This window comes from Vidua macroura, chromosome 17 (assembly GCF_024509145.1).
Source record: "Vidua macroura isolate BioBank_ID:100142 chromosome 17, ASM2450914v1, whole genome shotgun sequence".
NCBI lineage: Eukaryota > Metazoa > Chordata > Aves > Passeriformes > Viduidae > Vidua > Vidua macroura.
In genome coordinates this window covers 873,226-898,053 of record NC_071587.1, presented here as the reverse complement: position 1 = coordinate 898,053, position 24,828 = coordinate 873,226, and the positions used below count along the sequence as shown (strand labels likewise).

General features: G+C 42.8%; 1 protein-coding gene across 5 annotated transcripts in view; it reads right to left on the bottom strand.

Annotated features, from left to right (window-relative positions):
• NCOA6 (nuclear receptor coactivator 6) overlaps positions 1 to 24,828 on the bottom strand; it is a 43,802-nt gene that overhangs the window by 7,230 nt on the left and 11,744 nt on the right. For 3 of the 5 annotated variants that reach the window (XR_008439785.1, XM_053993360.1, XM_053993362.1), the window contains exons 3-13: positions 24,587 to 24,739; positions 24,203 to 24,470; positions 21,194 to 21,349; positions 20,513 to 20,635; positions 18,958 to 19,086; positions 17,319 to 18,134; positions 14,491 to 14,637; positions 12,426 to 13,545; positions 6,606 to 6,727; positions 2,731 to 5,712; positions 1,099 to 1,167 (exon numbers count right to left, since the gene is read on the bottom strand). Coding sequence is in view for 4 of the 5 variants with exons in the window: in XM_053993360.1 (XP_053849335.1) it covers positions 1,099 to 1,167; positions 2,731 to 5,712; positions 6,606 to 6,727; positions 12,426 to 13,545; positions 14,491 to 14,637; positions 17,319 to 18,134; positions 18,958 to 19,086; positions 20,513 to 20,635; positions 21,194 to 21,349; positions 24,203 to 24,431 (5,893 nt within the window). In the remaining variant the exon portion in view is untranslated. The remainder of the gene's footprint in view (positions 1 to 1,098; positions 1,168 to 2,730; positions 5,713 to 6,605; positions 6,728 to 12,425; positions 13,546 to 14,490; positions 14,638 to 17,318; positions 18,135 to 18,957; positions 19,087 to 20,512; positions 20,636 to 21,193; positions 21,350 to 24,202; positions 24,471 to 24,586; positions 24,740 to 24,828) is intronic. The other 2 variants (XM_053993361.1, XM_053993363.1) reach the window with 1 other exon arrangement.

Genomic DNA, 24,828 nt, shown 5'->3' with positions numbered 1-24,828 from the left:
TCAAACTTAGGGCCAGTGGGACACAAACTGGGGCTTTGCCTTTGACAGCAATTAAGCTCCCAGTTTGCTAGAGTGTGCACAATGAATAGAGGCATTTTAAAAATGCCTCTATAAGAGAATGGGCAATGCCTGTCCTCCTAGGATGAATCTGCAGTGTTGGAACATCAGCCTCTTCAGTGTAAAGGGATATAGAACTGTCCAAGAAAAACAGATGTCTTGGGGACTAAGGAAGAAGAGACTGAGTGATGAAAGGAGTTACCTTTCTTCCCATCCAAAATTTAAACTGGAAGATTATCCAACAGCAAAAAATGGATAGCATCAGTGCTTCCCCCAGCAGGAACCCCCAGTACAGTCACAGCAGCACAGGACAATGAGTTGAGTGTGAAAAACAAGGGTGCATGACCACCTTTGTCTTAGAGGAAATTCAAAGAAAACAATTTCATACAATTTTTACTTCCTGAAAACCCTATTTCCAATCAGATTAGAGATGGCAAGTAGATGGAGAGTGGCACTTCCCATAAGTAAGCCCACATCTATCTGTTTTCCCTGCTCAGCATGGGAATTACTTTTTTTAAAACACCCCAGAACTGATGGTGAAACACCATGATAATAAATGGCAACACCATGAAGTCATCTGCCAGGGCTCCATCCTGAAACACTGCTGGGAGAGCATTAAATGTTGAACACAGAAAAAAAGGATTACCACTCTAAACCACAATCCCAGCATGGCATGAACATATTTCTGTATTCAGAAGGGTACAATGAAAGAAACACCTTTCTTATTAGCTCAGCATAGAACTTCCAAATTCAAACACAATGTACTGTTACAAATCCAGTCCCTCCATCTTAACACTGAATATCTAAAACCTTTCTTGGGGATTTTTTCATCTTTTACTTGACCCCATTCTGAATCTCCCACAAGGCTTTGGACACTTCCAAAGCACAATGTAACTATCAAAGCACAAATAATAATAAAAAACCCTACCCAACCTCCAAAATACACGGTGTGTTAGTGACCACTGAATATGCATTAAAACAAATACATTTTCATAAAGGATTTAGTTCACCTCTATTCTGCTTTTCCAAAGGAAGATTTACCTGTTCTTTGAACAGTACCTTCTGATGTTGCAACTGAAATTTTTTTCTGTGTTAAAAGTTGAGAGGATGCTAGAATAAAAGTGGAGGGAAAAAACATTATTGTCAAAGGGAGTAAAGGAGTTCCTGTTGTGTGATCAGGCTGGTAGAAAATGCTCTCTCTCCCAGCTGACAGCACTTTGCCATTTACAGATGCAATATTTTTAATCTACCCTCCACTTCCCTCCCACCACATACACACCTCCCCCTTTTTAAAACAAACTTTGGCAAAACTATCCCAAGCAAGTTTTCTCAAACTAGAATGAGTGATGAAATGAAGTATCATAAACAACATTTTTAAAGATAACAGTTGTTCAGCAGACTGTGACATTAAAGGAAATAATAAAATTTCAGTAGTTTAGACTCCTTTTTTTAAATGTTAATTTCAACAGATATTCTGGGGGGGAAACAGCATATTTTTAATGAATGAATGCCCTCGCTCTTTAAATTCAAGTGCACAGTATGCTCCAGAGTTGCCCTTGAAGGCTTTGGCAATAAGATGATGACAACCTTTCTTAGGTTGCCAAATAAAAAAAAATGAGGTGGAAAAATAATTTTTGTTTCTAGTCTTCAATGTGATAGTGAACTTACAGAGAACAGGAAGACAAAAAGTTTAACATTCCCGCTTAAATAAAGACTATCACTTTCTAGAAAGCTAGAATTCCTTCTGTGAAGCTCAAAGGAAGCTTCCATTTTCTAGTGGCATGCAGCTAGGACATCAAACAGCCATGGAGAAAGTCACACTGAGGCTGAAGTTTTCAGTTCCCCTGCACGACTTCTGTGGATTTTATCATCCATGACTTTATCCTCTGTGTCCAATTCATGTTGTAAACCACAACACTCACTCAGCTCACTTCAAGAGTGATAGGTTTATATCCACACCAGATTCAATAAATTAAAAATGGCATCAAGAACTAGCATCAATGTCATATATAAAGTGTGCCAGATGCTCAAATTAAAATAGCAAAGCTCAGATGTAAAGGTATTTTATGTTTTCAAAGTGAATGCAGTTAACTTTTTTATTAATTTCTCCAAAATGAGCATTTAAGTTTTTCCCTAGACAAACAGGGGTTTGGTGTGGGTTGTTTTTTTCTTCTGTTCTGGAGGTTATTCAGCAATTTCCCTAGAGGATGAAGGTTATTCAGAGATGAAAATAGTATTATTAGGATTAATTCAAAATATCATAATTAAGTCAATAAATTGAAATAATTTACAAATCAAAAGTCTGTGGCAAGACCAAAGCAGAATACCAGTGTATCTACCAGTATAAAAGGGACCCTATGTATTTGTCATCACTGATACACCCACTTTTCCTCCTTGCTTCCAACAGTTACATGAAGTTACAGAATCATATGTTCATGTCAAGTACCCCACTGAAGCAGTAAATGGAAAGTGAAATAAAACATCTGGAACTTGAATCTTGGCGAATACAAGCCTGTGTATCACTCAGCTGTTAGAAACAAAAGAGCAGCTGTCAGCCTTGGCTGCAGTGCCGGGAGAGCAGCCCCTGGGATTTCCCGAAGCCCCCTCCCTCCCTCCCTCCCTCCCTTCCTCCCTCCCTTCCTCCCTCCCTTCTCCGCGCAGCCCCGCACTCACCTGCGCCCTGCAGCAGCTCCGGGGGTGCTGCGGGCTTCTCCTCGGCCGCGGCGCTCCCGCTCGGCTCCGGGCCCCCGCCGGGGTTGCCGCCGTTGGCGCTGGGGCCCGCGGGCTCCGGGGCTGCCGGGGGGGCTCCGGCCGGAGGGGCTGCGGCCGGGAGCGCGCTGGGCCCGGGGGTGCTCGGGGGCGCGCCCGGGGACGCGCAGGATGGAGCGGCCGCCGCGGGGCTGAGGCTCGAGCTGCTGGGCCCAGAAGTGCTCTGTTTTGTAAGACTGGGTGCTGGAGGAGTCCCGCTTTTGCTGTCGAGTTCTGCTGGGGGTTGCTCTGTTCCCAAACTATTTGGGACCGACGTTTCTAGTCCCTGACCTTCTGTTTCTCCATCCAAAGCGTACTGCTCTTCCCCTTTCTCCAGGGAGCCAGTGACCTTCTTGCACGCTTTAGTCAGAAGGAGCTGGCCAATCTTGTCTACCTTTCCCTTTCCCTTGCTGGATGAAACAGGACTGCGTCTATTCCCAGAGCCCGGGCTGCTTGTAAGCAGAGAGGAAACAACAGGTCCCGACTGGGCTGCTGGCACAGGGCACTGCTCACCCGACCCTGCACCTTGGGAAGTCTCCTCCGGGCTGAAGTCCTTGGCTTGCTGAGCAGGAAGCTGTGAAGGAACACTGGAAGGAGTTGGAGCAGAAGAAGGCAGTTGGACAGGAGATGCCAAGGGATTCAGAACAAGTGACCTGCTGGTGGGAATACTGGACACAGGACTGGTGGATGAGGTGCTGGGAGGAGTGGGCCCAGAGGAAAACTTGATATTCTGTGGGATATGCAAAGGACCAACAACCGCGACCGACTGAGGCATCAGACTCGAGTTAGAAGTCATGGGGGCTGCTGGAATCGTGCTGGACTGAGAGCCCTTCATCACTTGGATGATTGAGGATGAGTTTATAAACAGAGGTGTGATGAACTGCGGCCGGGCACTGGACTGAGCCGCTGACTGTCCCTCGGAAACCATCACTTTGCTCCCCACGTTGGGCATGGTGACAACAGTGGACACTAATGCAGATTGCAAGTGGGATGGCAACGGAGCTGATGTATTAGCAACAGATGTAATAGGGTTGGAAGTCACAAAAACTGTTATCTGGTTGGGAGGTAAAGAACCTGAAATAGAAGAGCTAACAGGCCTCTGCATTACTGGAGGAACACTCTGTGCCACACTTGCATTTACTTCTCCCAGTTCCTGGTGCCCTGTATTTGGACAGGGCTCATTATTTTGAGGCAGGCTAAGTGAATTGGATGGCTCCTTGCTCAATGATGAATCCTGCAGTGGAGGAATGACAGCTATCTTCTTTAGCTCCTCACCAGTGGGGACAATTGGTGCCATCTCAAGACCAGTCAGCCCAGGGGGCTTAATGGTCACATTAGGAGCTCCAGAATTGTCAAGAAGTTGACTTAGAGAAGTTGGTGCCTCCCTCATGGCTGGAGATACCATGGCTTTACTTTCCTCCATGACTGGGAGCTTACTGCTGTCTAAGGCTTGCCCATCTTTTTTTGCCTGTTCCTCAGGAACCAGCACTTTCATTTCTGGAGTAGGGACACCTTTCAGTTCAAAACTGGGCTGGTCCTTGCTACCTAGGACACCTTGTGCACTTTGACTCTCAGTATCTTGAGGCACATTAAGGCTCTCCTTATTGTCTTCAGGAATGCCAGTCACAGCAGGTACAGAAACTGTGGGATTCTGGTTACTTAGCATGGAATTATTTTGAAAACTTGTGGTCACAGGTGTTGGCAAAGAAGAGGGACTAGCTATCATATTTCTCTGTAATTCCATGTTCTGCAAGAGAGATGGATTCTGCTGAGTTGTCAATGATAATTTAGCTGCTTTTGAATTCTGTCTGCCAGGGCTTGGTGTAGTTTTCCTACTGGAGCCAGGACTGGACCTTCGACTATTGCTTGGGCTTGCTCTCTTTGTTCCTCCAGCATTGGTTTGTTTGCCTGAATTAATGACCACACCTTCCAACTTGTGTGACTGTGAGGCAGTAAAACTGGACTGGTTGTTAATTGTGAGATTTGATGGGGCTTGCCCAATGGCCTTTAAAGTAGTGGGATTCAGACCCTGCTGATCAAATCCTCTGTTGAGATTAGGCCTGGGAGGTAAAGGAATATTGATCTGGGGAGGGAACAGACCAGCAATAGAGGCATTGAGCCTCTCGGGAGACAGGCTAATTTCTGAGGGTTCTGTGCTGGGTGGACGGTTATTAGGAGTCTGAGGGTAATATGGCCTTGGGCTAGCTCTGTTTGGGGTTTTAGGCCTTGACGTTTGTGATGGGGCAGCAACATTTGGAAAATGGTGTGTAAGAGCACTAGACAGAGAACTAGACTGCTGCTGGGGACTTGCACCTTGGGCAGCTGAAAGTGGGGATGGTCCAGGCTTGGGTCCTGTCATCATTAACTGGTTCTGTGAAACTACTAAATGAGATGTCACATTATTCTGAGCTCCTGATGTTGGAGCTCCACCCTCAGCTCCACCTCCTTCTGGAAGAGAGGATACTGATGATACCTCTCTGAGAGGTGAGCTGGAAGGATTCTGTACGTTATCTGGATAAACCATTTTTCTTGCATTATTTCCCAGAGGAGGGTTGCCTGGCAGGGCCATCCTCTGTTTGTCAGGAGAGGGAGGCACGGGCCCAGGCCCCTGGAGGTTCACCATCACTGGCATGTTCCCGCTCTGCTGCATTGGCATCCGCTGGGCATCCGGGTTCAGGGGCGCCCTGGGGGCGTGAACCCCCTGTGGCACAGGCAGCCTGACTGATTTGGGATCCTGCTGCATCATCAGCATCATCATCATCTGCTGCTGCTGTGGTGTCTGGGGGGGTGCCTGGCCTTGCTGCGGGGCTGCCTGCTGCTGCTGCTGCTGGGGCTGCTGCGTGTGGGGCATGAGCTGAGGCGGCATCTGCTGAAGTGGCCTTTGCTCCACTGGCTGAGATGGATAACCTAAGGCAACAGAATGACACATGGTTAAAACCAACCAAAGATCAGAAGAAGCAGAATTTCTGTAACAAGCAGGATTGGATAGAAAGTACAGCCCGGAGCCTATTTATCTTGGCTGAGAGACACATTAACAAAACAGGCTTTACAAACAAAGCCAAAGATTTTACTTAATTCATAAAAATAGTTTTACTTAATGTATGACCTGCATGAGATTTAACTGGAGATTTCTTAGTGTGTTGTATCAGCTACTAACCCAGGTTCACACCTGACAGGTCTCTGCAACTGCCCATGGGCTTCCTTTCACTGGCAAATGCAGAGTTGGGCTTTCACTAATTATTACTCCTTAAAACTAACTTCAGAGTTTGACAGCCCCAAGACATGGACTAGCACACCTGCCACAGACCTGACATTTTCTTGAGAATAAAGTAGAATCTGTCATGTGTTACTTGGGCAAAAACATGCTAAGAATTCCCTGTGTGGTTTATAATATAAATCCTATTGCAGACTTTAGATTCAATCCTCTCTACATGCAAAGGATCATTCCAACTACAACCACTGTTTCTTCTCAAAAATCAGTTATTGGTCAATGCTAAATTTTTAAGACATCAGTCTGTGCTACAGGTAGAAATATAGCATTTTTTATCAGTTATGTTACTGCTGAATAACGCTGCAATACTCAGTATGATACCTGCAGGATGATAAATGAGAATGGGGCCACCTCTTCATTTTGAGCTAACCCAAAGAAAACACTTAAACAACGGTACTATTTACTTACTAGAAGGAAAAAGGTTTGAAATTGAATGTGTGATAGCATAAATAAAATGGAACTGTTGCAAAGATCGTTAAAACTCTCCTGTAGTTATTACATTCAGATAATCACAGAAAAATTCTATTACCTGGTGGCCTACTTGCAAAATCGGAGAGTTTAGGGCCTGACTTCTCTAAACTCATTCCTTGGTCTCCAGACATTGATGACTGATCACTCTCCTCCAGGCCAGCTGGACGTGACTCTGAAGAACTGAAAGAAAAAGAACCGCAATTAAGAGCCAGCCCCTACATCATTGTTTGATTTCTGCTTCTATAACTAAGTACTCAAGTAATTAATTCCCAGCACTCTCCACAGATCTGGAACAACCCACTGAAATGCCTCTGACGTAACTTGCCAGACTGGAACACGCACACCAGGTCTGTGTACAGTCACTGCCTTAGGTACTACTGAAAAGGACACAAGTTGCCTGGTGCTCTGTTGATCTTAAGCATTCACTTCTGCTGTGAATCTGAGCTTTAGAACTAAGAGAATGCCAATGGATATTTCAAATGATAGAGCCTCATATACATCAACTAAACTAAACAGGCTTTCCTATGACATCTGAATGGATAAGCAAGTGCCATGGGTAGATGCATTTTTCATTTATTTTAATGGTAGCACCTTTTCTTTCAGTATTACACCCAGAAGTGACTCACTCAGGGTAACCTTTGATAACATCACAGCACAAATGCACTGACATGTCAGGCATTGCAGTCACCCTCCAGAGACAGACCTGTGTGGTACTGGGGCTCTGTAAGTGATCACACGCTGGTCTGGGCTGGAAGGGACCTTAAGGCCCATCTCATTCCACCCCCTTCCACTAGCCCAGGTGGCTCCAAGCCCCAGTGTCTAACCTGGCCTTGGACACTGCCAGGGATGGAGCAGCCACAGCTACTCTGGGCAACCTGTGCCAGGGCCTCCCCACCCTCACAGGGAACAATTCGTAATTCCCAATATCTCATCTGACCCTGCCCACGGGCACTGGGAAGCCATTCCCTGGGTCCTGTCCCTCCATCCCTTGTCCACAGTCCCTCTCCAGCTCTCCTGGACCCCCTTCAGGCTCTGGAAGGGGCTCTGAGCTCTCCCTGGAGCCTCCTCTTCTCCAGGTGAGCACCCCCAGCTCTCACAGCCTGGCTCCAGAGCAGAGGGGCTCCAGTCCTTGGAGCATCTCTGTGGTCTCCTCTGGACTCTCTCCAAAGGAGTGTCCTTCTTGTGCCCCAGGGCTGGAGGCAGCTCTGCAGGTGGGTTTCACCTGAGTGGGGCGTAAGGGCAGAATCCCCCCAGCCCTGCTGCCCACACAGGACTCAGCTGGGTTCTGGGCTGTGAGTGCACAATGCTGGGTCACATTCAGTTTCTCATCCATCAGCACCCCCCAAGTCCTTCTCCTGAGGGATCTGATGCTCCAGGAGACTCTCTAGAACAATTTAAAATTGTCCAGACTCAATGCCCAATACTTGGACTAAATCAAGACAGCTTTTGCAGACTTAGAAAAACCCCAAGTTTCTATAGTGAACAATATATATGGCCAGAGGATGTAAAATAAAGAGGAATGAAGAGCAGAAGAACTAAACTGCTTATCTCCTTCATGAATATATGAAGGTTATAGGAAGTTCTGTGTAGGAAAAGCTCTAAGCTAAAATTAAAGACATCAAAAAAAGTACACTGCCAATAAAGAGAGGCAGAATCATGCAGAAATGCCATGGACAGAAGTAACACTTTCAGCAAAATACAAATCTGAAATCCATAATGGTGGGGAGATAGATCCTATTTCAGTTTACTTGAGAATAACAGTTTCTGGCATCTTGTGCAGCTGACATTAAGCTGTAGACATGCATGGAGACACCCCGGCCTGTCCTAATGTTCTATCAGCTACCTAATCAATATTCCAAAAAAAGCATGTGACTGGAAATCCCTGAATTTTTGTGGGTCAAAACTGCAGAGAACATATACCAAGAGAGAAGGTGAAAATAGGGCAAACAGAACTGTTCCAGACACTGCTGCTGAGGGCATGTACTGCCAAGGAAAGCACCTGGAGTGCAATGCTGTGTCTTATCCAGCACATCACCAATTTTTGTGATGCAGGGAGTGTAGGCTTACATGCCTCCACCAATAAATTTGATGAAAACTGGCAAAATGCAGAGATATGCCCAGAGCATTATATTAACAGCCACAAGTGAACAAAAATTCTGGCAGCAAAATCACCCAGAAGAGCTGCAGCTTTGGTACAGGCGCCAGCCACGTAAACTGAAATAATACCTAAAATTGTCAATGCAATTTCAAATTTGTCAATTTTGCTATTTATTTACAATGGTGGAAAATTAAAAATGCTACAATTAAAGTTCAGCTCGAAGGTGATACACAGCATCACTGCACAGAAAAGTTTAACCCAGAAAACAAAACTGATGCACAGTGGATCCTTAGCAAACACTTCCTGCCAGATGGATCTGTGCAAAGCTGGCAGAACAGACCCGAGCTTGGTTTGCCAGCAAAGAGCAGCTATGGTAAGAAAGTCTGCTTCTGTCATTGCTGGAAAATTTCAACATCAATGAATCTCAAATGAGGCTGAAATTCACCGGGCATGTTTAGCAACAACCACTCGTGAAAAATAACCAGAATATGATAGCAAGATGCTTGTGTGAGGAACAAAATATTCCATATTTATTCTTCTTTTCTATTGCTCTAGCTGTGAAAAAATATATACGAATAACTGCACACCTGGTACAGTCTGGATTGTCATCAGCAGTAGCTCTGCTCTAGCAGCTGCACTCTGAAGTACAACCTTCAGATACAAATCCCTCATCAGAGCAGAAAGAGCTCCAGGAAAACCCAAACCAACCAAACCAAAGAAGGTGGCAGCTGGGTCATAAGGAGAGCAAACCTAAAATGACAGATGTGGCAGCTCCAGCCCTGCCCAGGAGCAGCAGCTCTGGGGGTAGAGAGGCTCCTCCCCTGCACTGAGTGAGGGCATTTCTGTGCACTGCCAGGGGACTGGCACCCCCAGAGCTGCACTGAAACTCGCTGAGTCTGGCAGGGAAAAGCCTCTTTGTCCTGCAGTGCTGTCACCACCTGCCCTGGACACTGCAGCCTGAATGGCAGCACTGGCAATGACCTCCCACAGCGGCTTATTTCTGTTCTACCAGTGCACAGGATGCTCACGGTCGGTGCACAGGGGAACGCGAAACAACTGCTTGTTTGTGTATGGATTTAATAGAATTAACCAACCTGTTTTATCCACAATCCCATTGCATCTAGCATCTTGTTCCTCAGTTTACATCCCATTACCCACAGTCTCCAGGTTCAGCACACAGATGCAAACACTTTTAAACAACCAAAATGTCCTGGGTTTCATTCCAATGCAAAGTTGCTCAATTAAGAAAATCCTTGAAACTATTTTAGACTCAGCTGAATAAACTCTTTCAATAGCTCACTTATCCGATTTACATTCCAACACGATTGCAATCCATATTCCTAATTGTACTTTTGTTACTATGTTATTATTTCTCAGAAATTATTTCTTTTTAGTGTCTTTATCAAATTAGCTGCATTTCCACACAAGGTTTGCTGCTCTCAATTCTAAAATTTCTGAGGAAGAATGACAGAGAGGAAGCTGAGATGAAAAGCATCCTATTTGATTCTGATGCAAAAGTGATCCAAATTGGATTTCATTCCTGCCAATTCCAAGGCAGGAAAGTACTGAGCTTGCTCAAAGATGTGAGGGAAGCTGAGAGAGAGTGAGGCAGGAAGGTGTTACAGCCAGCTTTCACTGCACTCTCCCTCTTTTTGCTGGAAAATAAACTCAGGAACTTTTGTAAGAACAGCTCCCTTCTTAGTACTTCTGCAAGGATCAAGTATTGATTTAGTTCATGTACAACCAAAATGCTCATCCGTATCAGAACAACATTCTGGTTCCTTTGTTAATTACACCAAAATCTGATTCAAAACCTTTTTTAGGAGCTGGAATTGAGCTGTCATAGCTCATTAGAAAAGCTGTAATTGAGACTTCTTCTATTGTGAAAACTTTTTAATAAGCAAATAGTCTTGTGAGGCTTTGCAAGCTCAGAGGAAGAGCTTTATAGACACATTTATTGATATTCCCAGGCCACACTGAGGCTGGGTGCTCATCAGTAAGACCAATGAAAACAAAATCATAAGAAGAGTTTTCTTTAATTATTAATGGATTTTTTTTTTCAGAAAGTGCTGCCAGCTCATCTGCTCCCTCTGAATGCTCTGTCACTTCCACAGCAAGGCACTTGCTACAGCAGTGGTTACCATTGTTTTATTGGAATCTGTTTGGATTGGAGGAAGTGGTGTCTGTGTTAGGTTTCTAAGTCACTCCAAAGCTGCAGACTGGCCACACACTTGGTGCTGGCCAAGTTACTTTTCCTAGGTTTCCACATATGGCGACAGATTGTGTCCTCCTCCAGCTGTAATTTGAGATCACTCAGCAGCAGTGAGGACCTGACAAGCCATACCATCACTGTATACAGCTATACAGGAGAGGCTTGAAAAGCTTTTTTCCAAGGCCTATTAAATTAGCATGCTTTGCTTTACCATACAGCATTTCTGCATTTTATTTTTGTACTAGTTAAGCCAATTAATGATTGTCACAAAAGATCACTTGCTATAGATGATGTGAGTTTTTCAGTCCACAATTAAAATGTCCATGAGATTATTAATTCCATCTTCATGAAGGAATCTTGACACTGCAGAAAATGCAGGCTGGGGCTACACACTGAATAACAAAGGGAAAAGTTAAAATACTGAACATTTTCTTAGTACTTCATGCCAGCTTCTCTTTGCACTGAACTGAACATGTGCCTCCAGGAAAGGCAGCATAAACTTCAGGTTAAAAACATGATTATTCAAAGGGGACAGATTGGTGGAACCAGAGCCACACCAGGAGCTTCACGTGCTATTGCCATCTTTTTGTTTGGTTCTAAGAATTTAATTTTGATATTTGAATATTTCTGTGTTACAATTTTCTGTGCAATTTTTTTTTCATTTTTCCCTGATTGAAAACAATCCCCCCAAGTACCATCAGGTGGATTCCTGTTAATGCCCCATGGGCTCATCTGCAGCATCAGGATAATTAAATAAAGCATATCTGCCTTCACCATTTGAGCTGAATAATGGCACAGCAGCAGCAGCTACCACCCTGTGCTGGGTGATAATGAACTGTCAATGGCAAATGCTTACAGGACAGCTGGCCAAGAAAGAACACTCTGGCCAAAGAAGGAAGAGATTCTGCAATCTTGTATTTTCACTAAAAAGACATTCATTCATGATCTTTCAAACTTTTCCATTGGCCTCCTCCCTCTCAAGAGCTGTACGGGTTTTTTTTCCTTCCTAATCTCTGCTAGGTCAGGAAGACCAGCATTGCTTGGATTTGTTAATCTCATACCCAGAAAGTACCATATTCTTCCCTTTAAATTCTAGCTGCAGCTTCAACTAAGAGAGAAGTCCAGCTCAATTCCAGGCAGAAATGTGTCAGGATATGCACATGATTCAGGAAACAACCCCTCAAAATCTGTCCTGCACATGTTTTATAGAGGCTTCTAGTTCTTCTGAACATACTTCCCACCCTTTGATCGTGGCTGTCAGACTGCTTAAAAAAGGCGGCCTCCTCTTCCAAGGGCTGTGGCACCATGGGCCACATGCTCAACTTCCTTCACCCAGTAAAGGTAAGGAACAGTGCTCCTAGAATTGGGTTTATAACTGATTTTGGATATTTGCATGTTATTTTTAATCTTGAACAAACATTCCAATGACCGTCTCTTGAGAGAAACTGCTACAACATGAATAAAATACAAGTCCTTTCTGACCCATTACTTGCTGATAAAATATTGACAAGATGCCTGTGGGAGTTTCTTCATGCCCCTTATAAAAAACACTGTAATTTTAAACCTACGTTGTTTGTTCTAGCTGTTGATTATTTTTCTTCTTCCTTGGAGGCTTCTTCTTCTTTGGCTTGTTGGCATTCTGGTTACTCTGTTTGTTGTTCACACCAAAGTGCCCTGCTGAGATATCGCTCTGGAGTAGGTTAACCAAGAGCGGACTTGTGAGCGTCACATCTTTATTGACAGGAAACACAGGGTTCTGTCCACAGGAAACCTGATTCCCATTGGGAGTTCCACTAAACCCTGTACTGAAAGGCAGCCCATGGCCAGAGAAATGACTCCCTGAAGCATTGTTGTTTCCTTGCATTCCTTGCATATGAGAAGGCACCATGTTTGGCTGCTGCACAGGAACCTCAGGTAACATCTGTGTCAAGTTCCCATCGTTGTTTGTTGTGGTCGCAGTATCCCCAAGTTGCTGAGAGATGTGAGGACCAGGTCCAGTGGGTCTTAAAACTTGCCCTTGAATTCCCATCACCTGAGAAGGATTCCCATTCACAGGGCCCTGCTGTGCCATCATCTGCCCAGTGAACTGCACCATGTTTCCTTGCATGTTTGGGGTTGGTCCTCTCATCAGTTGAGCTGGCCCCGTCATAACATTGGACTGGTTTTGAGTATTAAAAGGCTGCTTATTTCCTTGCATCTGAGTGGTCATCATCTGCTCCATCACTGAGTTTTGCTGTAGCAAGACCTGGCCCTGAGGTCCCATCATCTGATTGTGTGTGGACATCATCTGCTGTCCCTGCTGGGGAATCATCTGTTTGGGTGGGGTCATCCTCTGGGGAGAGGGACCAAGATTTTGGTTTTGGGGTGTCACCATCATTTGGCCTTGCGGCATGAGCTGAGTTCGAGAAAGTATCATCTGGTTTTGAGGGTTCAGCGATCCCTGAGTCTGAATGTTCACCATCTGTCCTTGAGAGGACACAATTTGCTGATGCATCCCCATAAGCTGGGACTGTGGTCCTTGCTGAGGCTGTCCCTGCATGTTGCCCATGTTAACTTGTGGCACCCCACTAGCACCAGCCTGCTGGTTGTTCATATTTCCATGAAGTCCCATTAGATTGGTCTGCATCATATTTGGTGGGCCATGTGCTGCTTGCATCTGAGTTTGAGGAGGTCCAGATCCTTGGCCACCTTAAGAAAATAAAAAAGAAAATACCAGTAAGAAACTAATTGGAGTGGTGCAAGAGTTTTCACACCTTTAAATGTCGAGTACTCCAAAATTGCTTTCCTCCCTTTTTCAATAAAGTGGCATAGCGCATATATTTGCAGTCCTGGGATGCAAAGTTTGATGCTATAGATACATGTTAGTTATCAAAACAGAACATCATACATCTCAAAATAAACACTCGGACTGTTAATTCCCCTGTATCCCACTGCAGAAGACAGGACAGAAACTTAATTTCAGTTGTTATCTGCACCCAAGTTTGAAAATCTTCCATAATGTCACCTAACTCAGCAGAGTAATTCATAACCGAAATGAGCTTCAAACCCTCAGGATACTTTATAATGGGCTAAAGAATAAATGCACACGGAGTACTGATGAAATTACATCATCAGGGTATCCATAATCCAGCCAAAAGACTAATAATTGAGTTGTAAAATGGAGGGAGACATTTGTGATTTAAAGATTTCATTTTCACACTTTAAGAAGACTTCTGAGGTTTTTGAAGGAAGCAATAAATAATCTTTTCAAAGCAGAACATGACTATTTTGCTCTTCTGCTTCTAAGATAATTACCCTTTTTTTTTTTCTGGACAAGAAATCCCTTTTGTGTTGTATCTTTATTACTCCTTGCCTCCAAATTTCAGTGCTACCTTCCACTCAATTTCTCAACAGCTGCTTCTGAAGCCCAGACCCACAGTCCTCATCAATAATAGTTGTTGAGAAACATGAGCAGCCTTATGCTTTTCTTTTCCCTATCCAGTACTACACACAGAGTGCTGCTGCAGCCCCAGCCAGCAGCTCCCTATTAATGGCAGGAGTTCAATGGTTTGGGACCCTGTGACACAGGAAAAGGCATCATGTGCTACAAATGGAAAATGGAAAAAGCTGAGGAACGTCCCCCTGCAGTCAGACCTGTGTGCTGCACGTTCTGGCTGGTTGGCAGCTGTGGTGCTCCGCTGTTCCCTGGTGTTCCTGGAGCTGTGGAGGGCACCTGGCCTTGCAGGAAGTTCTGGTTAGCCTGGCCTGCAGAGAACCCTGGGGGGAGCCGCTTGGGCATTCCTGAACATGAGAATTTTCTGATTAGTTAGTATGGAAAATGGGAAGGAAAAAATAGACAAAATCTATAATTGGAGAATACCTTTGAGTCTGTACTATCATATGACAGGTTTAGGCAGAAATAGTTTTTTGCCAATATACAAAATCCACTGAAGACATTTATAGTTCTTACCTGTGCAACAATTCTGTCTAAAAATTACTGTGATTAATTTCAAACTATAATTTAAACACAAAACTTACTACCCAGAGAAGGTTGAAAGTCCACATTTGACCTTACAGAAACTAGAAATTAAAGTAATATATGGCTTGTTGCTTTCTACTCTACTGCATCTCTTAGCACACCTTTAACTTATTCAATGTACACAAACAGAAATAACTGGTATTCTTCTTAGTGATGTGCTCCTCTCACCAGCTCTGACACACCAGGCACACACTCCTTATCAGTGCTGCTGTGTGCACACACTCAAATGGTCTTTTCATCCCAGAGTGGGCTGAGGAACCCCACAGTTCAGTACATCCAGACCTGCTGCTCATTCAAGTAACTTTGCTATTCTTGCTGCAAGAGCAAGGAATTCTTTGAGGCTCTTATGTGGCACAACACCCACACTCTGGCACATCCAAACACCACTGCTGCCCTGGGACAGAGAGAAAAACCTCCCCTCTACCTGCCAGTGTGAGCAGCAGCGTGGATGGATTTAAGAGAACCCACTTCTTTTTTACTCACTGTCCACACAATGCCTCAGACTTTGAAGCAACCCTGCCCACCACCCCCTTTATTTTCCTGACCCAGTGCCAGAATGTGACTTCAATTCCTTCTGCAGTTACAGCTTTCTTGCACACCTAATTCTACTGCTTGTGCTAATTATCTGGTCCTAGGTTGTAATTAATATTTCAAGGTAATCAAATCCATAGGCCAAACACCAAATATATCTGCAAATACAGAAACAGACTTATTGAAACACCACATCACTGGAACCAGCTTTGGTTCCACTAAACTTTTAGGGATGTTTTGTACATATAAATGCTTGAACTGAGAAAAAAAATCAAGTGTTAGCTTGGCCTATTCCAAATCTGATATAAACTCTGATTTGCTAAATTGGCTGTGTGAAATACAAAGTGTTTGGATGCATTCATTTACACCAAACCTTTAAATGTAAGGTGGCTCAAAAATGGAAAGATCTATAATGACAAATTAACATATAAATTGCAGCAAAGAATGAGCATGCATAGAAGTCAGGCAAAAATCTCAGCAGTGGGAGCAACACAGCTTTGCTGAAACCAAGGAATCCTGTCTTTTAAAATCACCTGAGGATACAGCTCACAGCAGGATTGGTGATTTAGCAATAAGGTCTAAAATAAGACCAAATAACATATTTTGACAGTTTATTTCTGGTGTGACTTTAAACTCAAAAAAAATGAGGTTTGTTTGTAGTAGGTTTAGTTAGGAAGCAGAACATTGAGACTATACTGGCTAAAGGTTATGGCTAAGATTTCTGATGGGGACATATGTCTGGTGAGGCAAGACTGTAGCAAAATGTGACTATAATAATGAGTAACTGCTTCCAAATGGAGACAAATAAGATACACCAAGTGTACACTGACAGATCCCAAGAGAACCTTGAAACACAGAAAATTCATTTGAATTCAAACGAGACCCATGGTACAAACAGTGAAAACAAGAAGCTTGTCCAGATCAGTAGACCAAGAAACAGGAATTCCTTACAATGTTTGGACAGATTTTGGATGTACAACATGAGAATGCAAGACACTAGAATGTACTTATGTGTGTGTAGGTGGACAAAGAATATTGGCCATAAATACATATAGAAATGGCTTAAGCAAGAACTGGTGCATGGGACCTGAGAACAGCCATCCAAGAGGAAGATGAACAAATGAGTGAGCAAAGAGAAGCATGATAAATCTACATGGAAATACAAAGGGCTCAAGGGGAAAAAAATCCACCAAGGACACAAAAGAGATCCTGGGACTGACAGAAGAAATGCTTTCATTGTTAGACAAGAACTCCAGGATTAGTAAGGAAAAGAATTGAGTGCATTGATCCAAAGAGAAAACTAAAGACAACACAGCCAAATGAGAAATTAAAACATCCCTTAACATCTTAATTTTAGGATAGAGAGTACAACAGCATCAACATTAGCTCTTTCCTCTTTATAGAGGAAGAAACTGGTGACAATGACAGGGTGAAGAAGAAACATCCACAGCTTAGAAAGGAAGATGCAAAACAATGCCTCACTTCTGTAACAGAAAATGTAAATGGTGACAGAGGAAGCTGAAGAGAGAAAAAAAGTGTTTTCATTACACTCTCAAAAAATACTCCCCTTTCCCCACAAAAAGAGCAACCCCAAACTTAAACAAAATCCCCACACCGTCTCTGAACATCCTAAGCTTGCTTAAAGACAACAGAAGAGCTGTCAACAGGATGACTGGCAGTAATAAGTGCAATGCACATAGTAACTCCTCCCTGACCCTTTGGGCATCTCTGTGATACTGCAGGACAGAGACAGAGTAGAAACCAAGTGATGTGATCAATACCCACCTCATACTCCACCTATTTGTTGATTCTGTCTCATAAAGGATCTTTTCAGAACTAACAGCAATATTAGTTCTAGACACTTTATGTTTCTTTTCCTTTTAAAATAAAAGAAGGTCTCAGTACTTCTTACCTCCTAAACCAGGGTGTAAACCTTGTGGACCTTGGTTTTGCTGCTGCATCACCATGAAGTTGGGGGGTACATTCCCCTGTTGCACCATAGGATTACGACTAGGAGAACTGACAGGCTGCTGGAATCCCTGGGGAAGAGTGCTGCTCTGGGGAGGCCTTGGTCCCAGCTGCTGCTGTGTCTGGTTAACGGTGGGAGATGAGGCAGGAGAGCCCTGCTGGAAGGAGGAGGGAGAAGAAGCAGGAGATTTGTTGGTCAGGTGGGGTTGTTGTAGTGGTGTAGGAACCCGTGAGGGCCCGCCCTGAAGGCTTTTCATTTGAGGAGCAGTAAACTGGCCAGGATTGCTCATCTGGGAAAAGTTTGAGTGAGCCTGGGAAGCTTGCTGGCTTCCAAAAGGATATGGAGGTGGAGGATGAGTAGGAGTTTGTACTGTTGCTAGAGATGGTCTTGCTTGAAGCTGCTGCTGCATTTGTCCAGGCAATGGGGCCTTTTTCCAGCCCTGGTTTACTGTCAATGTACCCAGTGCTCCCTGGGTTGGAGGAGGCTGAAGTGCTCCAGAAGGAAGTTGGTTCCAGCCAGGGGGAACTGGAACCTGTGCTGGTGAAGTGAATGAAGGTCGAATACCCTGCTGTGGCTGCTGATGTGGCTGGGGAGGCCGATTCTGCAACTGCTGCTGCTGCTGTAGCTGCTGAAAGTTGGCTGAGTTCATCTGCCTGTTTACAGGAACTGACTGCATTGTATGGAGCTGAGGAGCTAAAGATCCAGATGGATGATTTTGTTGCTGCATATTTAGCCCAGATAAGAGTGGGTCTATTGCATCTAATAAAATAGCAAAGAAAAATAATTTTTAAGAAACCCTGACTGTAGACAAAACCCATCCCAAAACAACAAAGGCTAAATTGCTTGCTTGCATTTTCTTACTCTGCATGAAAATTCATATTCCAGAGAAGCTGTGTCTTATCAATCTATATCCTCTAAACTAAAGCACAACAGCCCCACAATGCCACAGACTGATGTGAGCCTTCTACACACTCAGAACTGCAGAATCACATAGTATCTCAGCTGGAAGGACCATTGAGTCCAAATCCCTGCTCCTGGCAGGATCACCTAAAATTAAACCGCAGGACAAAGAGCATCATTCAGACACTCCATAAACTCTGTCAGGCTTGGTGCCATGACCACTTCCATGGGGAACCTGTGAAGAATAACTCCCAAACATTCACACCCACCAGACCTCCAATCCTTAACTTACTAGTCTATCTACCCTTCCTGAAAAGAAGGGAAAAAAGAGCACCAGAAACATTCCTGCCTCATTGAACTAATCCTTCTCTTACTTTCACCTAAATGTAAAGCTCAGTCATGGCAGTTCAAGTGCAAAAATACAATTGCCATTGCTCAACACATTTGAACAAAATACCAAGCAATCTGGTGACTTATTAGGCACCCAAATTATTTGAAAAAAATTTAACAGATTAAAGGGAAAGGGACGTTTTCACAGAAAGAGTAGCTTCCCAGTAGCACCCAGGGAAAATGCTCCAGAACAATTCTGGAGTACTCTCATGAGTACACACTCAAGCCTGTGTGCTGAAGAATCAAAGTTTAAGAATTTTTTCAGATCAGTATTATGACTAAATTTTACCACCTGGCTGTGAGGAAGGCCGAGGTGTTCGTGGCTGCAGCTCAGCACTAGCACCACTTGCCACCATAGAGGAGGGCACATTTCCACCCTGGGACATCATGACAGCTGCAGCATTGCTCATTCTTATTAAACCTTAAAAAATAAAAATAGAAATCATCAAGTCTTGCAGTTACATAGAAAAGAATTTTAGAACTTTTAAAACTTTTAGTTTCTTTTAACAAGAAAAAAGTATATTTGTCAGTAAAACATTTTTTTAGACTTCAAGAATTGTTTGTCCAAAATAACCTGAGGCTACACCTCTCCGTCTGAAAGCTCAGATTCCCTGGTATCAACAAACACATTCAGGTCATGCTGTAGGTCTTTCTTTAACACCAAATTTTAAAAAAAGAGTATAAATGGAAACACTACTGACTCATGAATTAATGTGAGCCTGACCTACCACTGAAAGCACCAAGTGACAAGATTGTATCAAATCTGTACAAGTAACTCAGGCTTTTGCAAAATCTGAAACTAGAAAGTAACTGAGGTGTTGCAAGAGGGAAAAAAAAATCAATGTTTCACTTCCACAGGCTGTAATTTTCTAAAATGATTGCTACTGTTGCCCTGTTGGTTCTATTGCTGATATGTTGTTGACCTGCAGAATGGAAATGAAGGCTCTGATAAGTACTGCGGAGAGTAGAGCCCTTAAAAATGCTTTAGTCTTTGTTAAGGACAAAAATTTCACTACTATTTAATTAGGTTTCTACAAAGCTAAAATGTTCTTTCCATTCCTTCTCCTCAACAGCCACAAATGCATCTTAAATAAACTGACCAAAAATGCTCCTGGTTTAAATGCTTTAAATTCCATTTACTAAAGTATTAGTTATTTATTCTGCTTATGATTCAGCTATTTTAATAAATTAGATAGTAGCTTTCTTTTCAATAACTACAAATCTGAGTTTTGTAGTTAAAAACTCTTTATGAATATAGAATTCTCTAAAATATAGTTTAAAAACTACACATTTTCACAAAAATCCCTTCTTTGTGATCAGATTTCAAAAGTTTATCAGAAAATAAGAAGATAGTAACAATGACAGTGTCCTGTCCTTCCCATAATTCTAATGGATTTAATCTAAGTCAGTTTATTGTACACTGAATCAAGACTTATGCATATTTCCATAAAGGGAACCAAGCACAACACTCTGAAAATTTGTGCGTATCTCAAAGTGAATTCGCAACACTCAACTCATCTGCTTCAATAGACTGTATGTAAAAACCCCAAACAAACCAATTACCCAACAAACCAACAAAACCCCAAACCACCACACCCTCAAAATACTTGAAAACAAACCAATGGGCCCTGCCAAAATCACTCCAATGTTTGTGGGACACAATGCACCCAACAATTCATTTACATAACACAGGACATGGTTTGACAGCATGGAACAAGACCAGACATTAATTTAAATGGCAATTAGAATTCTGCAAACAAGAGTTGCTGTAACCAGTGGAGTTTCTTAGCCCAGCAGTAAAATTCTGAGTGTCTGAAGCACCAGGAAGAAGCCCTGAGGGGATTTACCTTGTCCCCCCTGCACAGGGAATCCCGTGTCCACGCGCATGGCGGTGCTCGCTCCCAGGGGCCCGTTGATCCGCACATCCTGGCTCCTGCTCTGGGCTAAAGCCAAGTTGATAGCACCTTCCCCTAAAGCAAGGCACAGGTTGGGTGAACAGAAGAGACAGAAAAGCAGAACACAGACTTTTGCAAAAGGACATTTAAGAGATGACGAGGAAGGAGGCTTCACCTCCACTGTGCACTTTAGAAGGACACTTACACATTACACCACTCTTCTGGATTTCAGTTTTAAGAACAAATATCATGACAAGCATTACCTGCCCTTGATTTCATCCTGACGGTGCTCCTGGACAACTGTCCAGAATAGATACGGTAACTGTGAAAGCCACTGAAAACTTAGCTTAAAGAAAGTCTTACATGAAAAAACAGGGAAAGAAAATCAGCCAACCTTTTCCTAGTCAACACACAGAAAACATTTTTCAGCAGGGTTCCTGGTGCCTGGAGCATTTCCAGCTTTCATTTTTATTATTAATAAATGTTATTCTTAAAGAATAAAAGTCCTGAGCTATCTTTTTCACTAAAATCTAAGTAGTAACTTAAAAGTTTTGCCACGCTAACCAAGTACACAAAATTGCTTTTTAAGTCTACTTAAATCTCAGCTTTGGAAACAGATCTGGTGTGAAATACCTTCAATCTGAACTGAGAGAATGCCCAGGTCTCGGAGCTGCTGGTTGTTGCTCTGAGCCAGGATTCGCAGCCGCTCGGCAGCTTCCCGGGGGATGTTGAAGGTGACACGAACACTGTTCCAAGGCTCTATCTTCTGCACTTTTAACTTGTTGGAATCTTAAAAGAAAAACAATCAAAGTCAGTGCAAAGGCAGTTTTTAAGCATGTCTGATAAAAGAACTTGGTTAAAAGGCTGAAAAAAATGAAACCGTATTTGGCTTTGAAAACTGCCAGTGCTTAGTTTCAGGCACAGGAGATTTTTCCCCACACAGGTGTACAGCAATCAATGCTGCCAAACCACATTAGGGATTTTCCAAAAAATTAGCAGTAAAAAAACTACTCAAATTATAACCAATGCAACAGACAACAGAATCATTTTATAGTATTACTTAAAAATTGAAATATTCTGTGGATAAATGACTTGGAAAAGATAAGACAATATCTAATAAAACAAATTTCATACAATTACAGGTATTAGGCTTGGGTTGGAAGGGACCTTAAAGACCATCTCATTCCACCCCCTGCCATGGCAGGGATACCTCCCACTATCCCAGGCTGCTCCAAGCCCCATCTAACCTGGCCTTGGACATTTTCAGAGATCCAGGGGCAGCCACAGCTTCTCTGGGCACTCTGTGCCAGGGCCTGCCCACCCTCACAGGGAACAATTTCCTCCTAATATCCCATCTATAATCTAGACTCCTCCATCTTAAGGCTATTCCCCTTTGTCCTGTCTCTCCATCCCTTTTCCAAAGTCCCTCTCCAGCTCTCCTGGAGCTCCTTTAGGCAGTGGAAGGGGCTCCAAGGTCTCCCTGGAGCCTTCTCTTCTCCAGGTGAGCACCCCCAGCTCTCCCAGCCTGTCCCAGAGCAGAGGGGCTCCAGCCCTGTGATACAGTACATTTGTTTGTGAACCAGATGAATGTGGGAAAAAACTGACTACAGAAATGACATACTTGAAATATTTGCTCTACAAATACTTGTGAAACTATCTTTTTTTTTTTTTTTTTATAAGACCAGTGCCAACAGACTCCTAGCAATATTTAATTGATTTCTACCTTATTATTTAGTTTTCTGGGTAAACATTTCAAATCCACTGCCAAAAAGCACCTCAAAGTCATGCAAAATACTCACTTGCAGGTTTTCTGAACACCTGTTTTATAAATTAGTGTTTCTACATAGATTAGTGATTTTCAAAGTAACTGTTGAAAGATTGGGCAGTTATGTTGGATACATTATCCAACGTGATACCTACCTAAATGATTACTACAAAATGAAGTATAGTTAAAAATATACTCCCAATATAGCTTTATAAGTTTCCAGTTTCTATCTTTCTGTAAAGAAAGTTCCTCTCAAAACAGAAAGCACTGACCCAAATTTTCATCAGACAGCTCCTCCACTGTAACCTCAGATTTACTAAACACTTGCTAAGTTTTGGGATCTGAAAAACATGTTAGTTAAGAATGCCAACACTCATTCCTATTTAGGAAGCTCTTGTTCACCACTAATTCATCAAGCCCCTTTTGCTGCTACAGTAATGGAATTATTAAATTCATCCTTATTCCACCTAAAAACGTGGTTTTGGCTGGAAATACGGCAGGAGGAGTTTTAAAATCCCCTTTTGTGGAGGTTTGAACAATCCCATATTTTTTACTATTAACGTCCCAATATTTTACATAGAAAAATTGTAACATCAGTTTCAGTACTTCTATGTCTTTGTACCCAAGTTTCTCATTTTTCAACCACTGCATCTGCCAAGGTAACCCCATGCTATTTACTAACTCTGCATTCAGGATATCCTGTTTTGCTCTGAATCAGTTTAAATAACTTTGCACACGGATAATTTTCAAATTAACTTGACAATGACTTCTAAAATTTGCTTTCTCAGCTGAGGTCTGAATCACGTTTATTAATCCTGGCATTAATATTTATGACAGACTCAGCATGCAGATGCCTCTATATAACAAAGATGACTACATGCAGTTATAGACTGAATTTATTTCGTATCAAAAACTACACAGTTGATCTGTGGTATTACACACATCCCTTCACACCAATAATGGTCTGTTAGTTTACATCTCTTTCTAACTGTTTGTAAGACACAGCTCAAAACTGGTATTTCTTCATAGTATTTTTGTCTTATCTCAGCTTTTTTATCTCTGAGCAACAGCAAGAACACAACAAACTGATGCCAGCTGACTACACAGACAAAATTGAAAGAAAGGAATAATGTGACAAAGAAATTCAGTTTGGTTATTGAGAAGTAATGTGCTGTTTTCCTGAAAAGGTGTTTGACACTATTGAAGAAAATCAAGACTAGCTAACTGAAAAGCCATCATTAATCAGCATAGGATTTTTTTAAACATGCTCCAACAGGGGACAAATGTCTTTTTCCAGATCTAAACATGCTGGTAAAAAGATGTCCCAAAAAGCCTGTTATCACTGACTCGCCATGGAGCTGTTCCCAGAGCTGGGTGAGCATTCAGGGGTATATCAGGGCATTACCTATTCCTCAACACAAATCAACCAATCAATCAGGTAAGGTAGGTCAGAACAGGACAGTAATGTCACAGGTACTGGAAAGTGAACCCATTCTCAGAGGAACTGCAGTAGTTTAAATTGGACAGTTTGGGCATTAAAACATCTCCTGTGTAAACAAGCCTGGTTTCACTTTTGTATAACACAACCATGTGTCATAGAGGGACATGAAAGAGAATAAAACCAGGTAAAATGTGGAAACAGAAGAGAAATTAATGAACTTGCGAAATAAATCCGTTTTAAACAACAAAACAACTGCAGACACTTGTAGCCTGCATTTCTGAGAAGAACAGCTTGCAAATTCACTAAGAATAACCCCAACAAACATCATTACAAACTAAGTTGCTCAAACCCAATACAATCTGGTTTTTGTGCAAGTACCCTGACTCCTAAATAAGCATTTTAAGGACAGCTGGAAAGTGACAAGAAGGTACATTACCCATGTGTAAAAGGCCAGGCACATTCTCCAGTATGGTATCCAGCTTCTGCTCAAAGTCTCTGTCACTTATATTTCCTTTAAAAGCGACAAAGATTGTGGAATCCCCAGCCTCCTGTTTCAGTTCATCTTCCTCCAGTCCTGAATCAAAATCGACCTCTAAGACTTCCATAGCTGAGGAGTACAAGGAGGCATATGTATCTTTTAAGTTAGGTAGATCATCCAAAACCATTGTTTCCAAAATGGGAGCCTGTCAGACGCCAAGGTGATGCTTGGAAGGGAAAAAAAGAATTATAATACATATAATAATAATTGTGAATAATAATTGTGTAAGGACATTAACAGCTGCTTTCAGTGGCGCATTTGGTTATTGACAGAAAAACCTACCTGGTGACCCAGTACTGGGCTCTGTGAGACCAACTGTGTGGGGCTGAAAACGGTGGCCATGGCAGTGTCCAAGCTGTTCCTCCACTAGGACAAACAGAAGGGGGTTCCTGGCAGAATCGTGCTGCACGTGACTTGAGAAGTATTCCAGTTGATCTGAAAGACAGACAGGTAGAAAGGAAGGTAGAGGACAAAAAAATCAGAGGAAAATGAATTATATTCATTTCTGTATCATAGAGGGGACA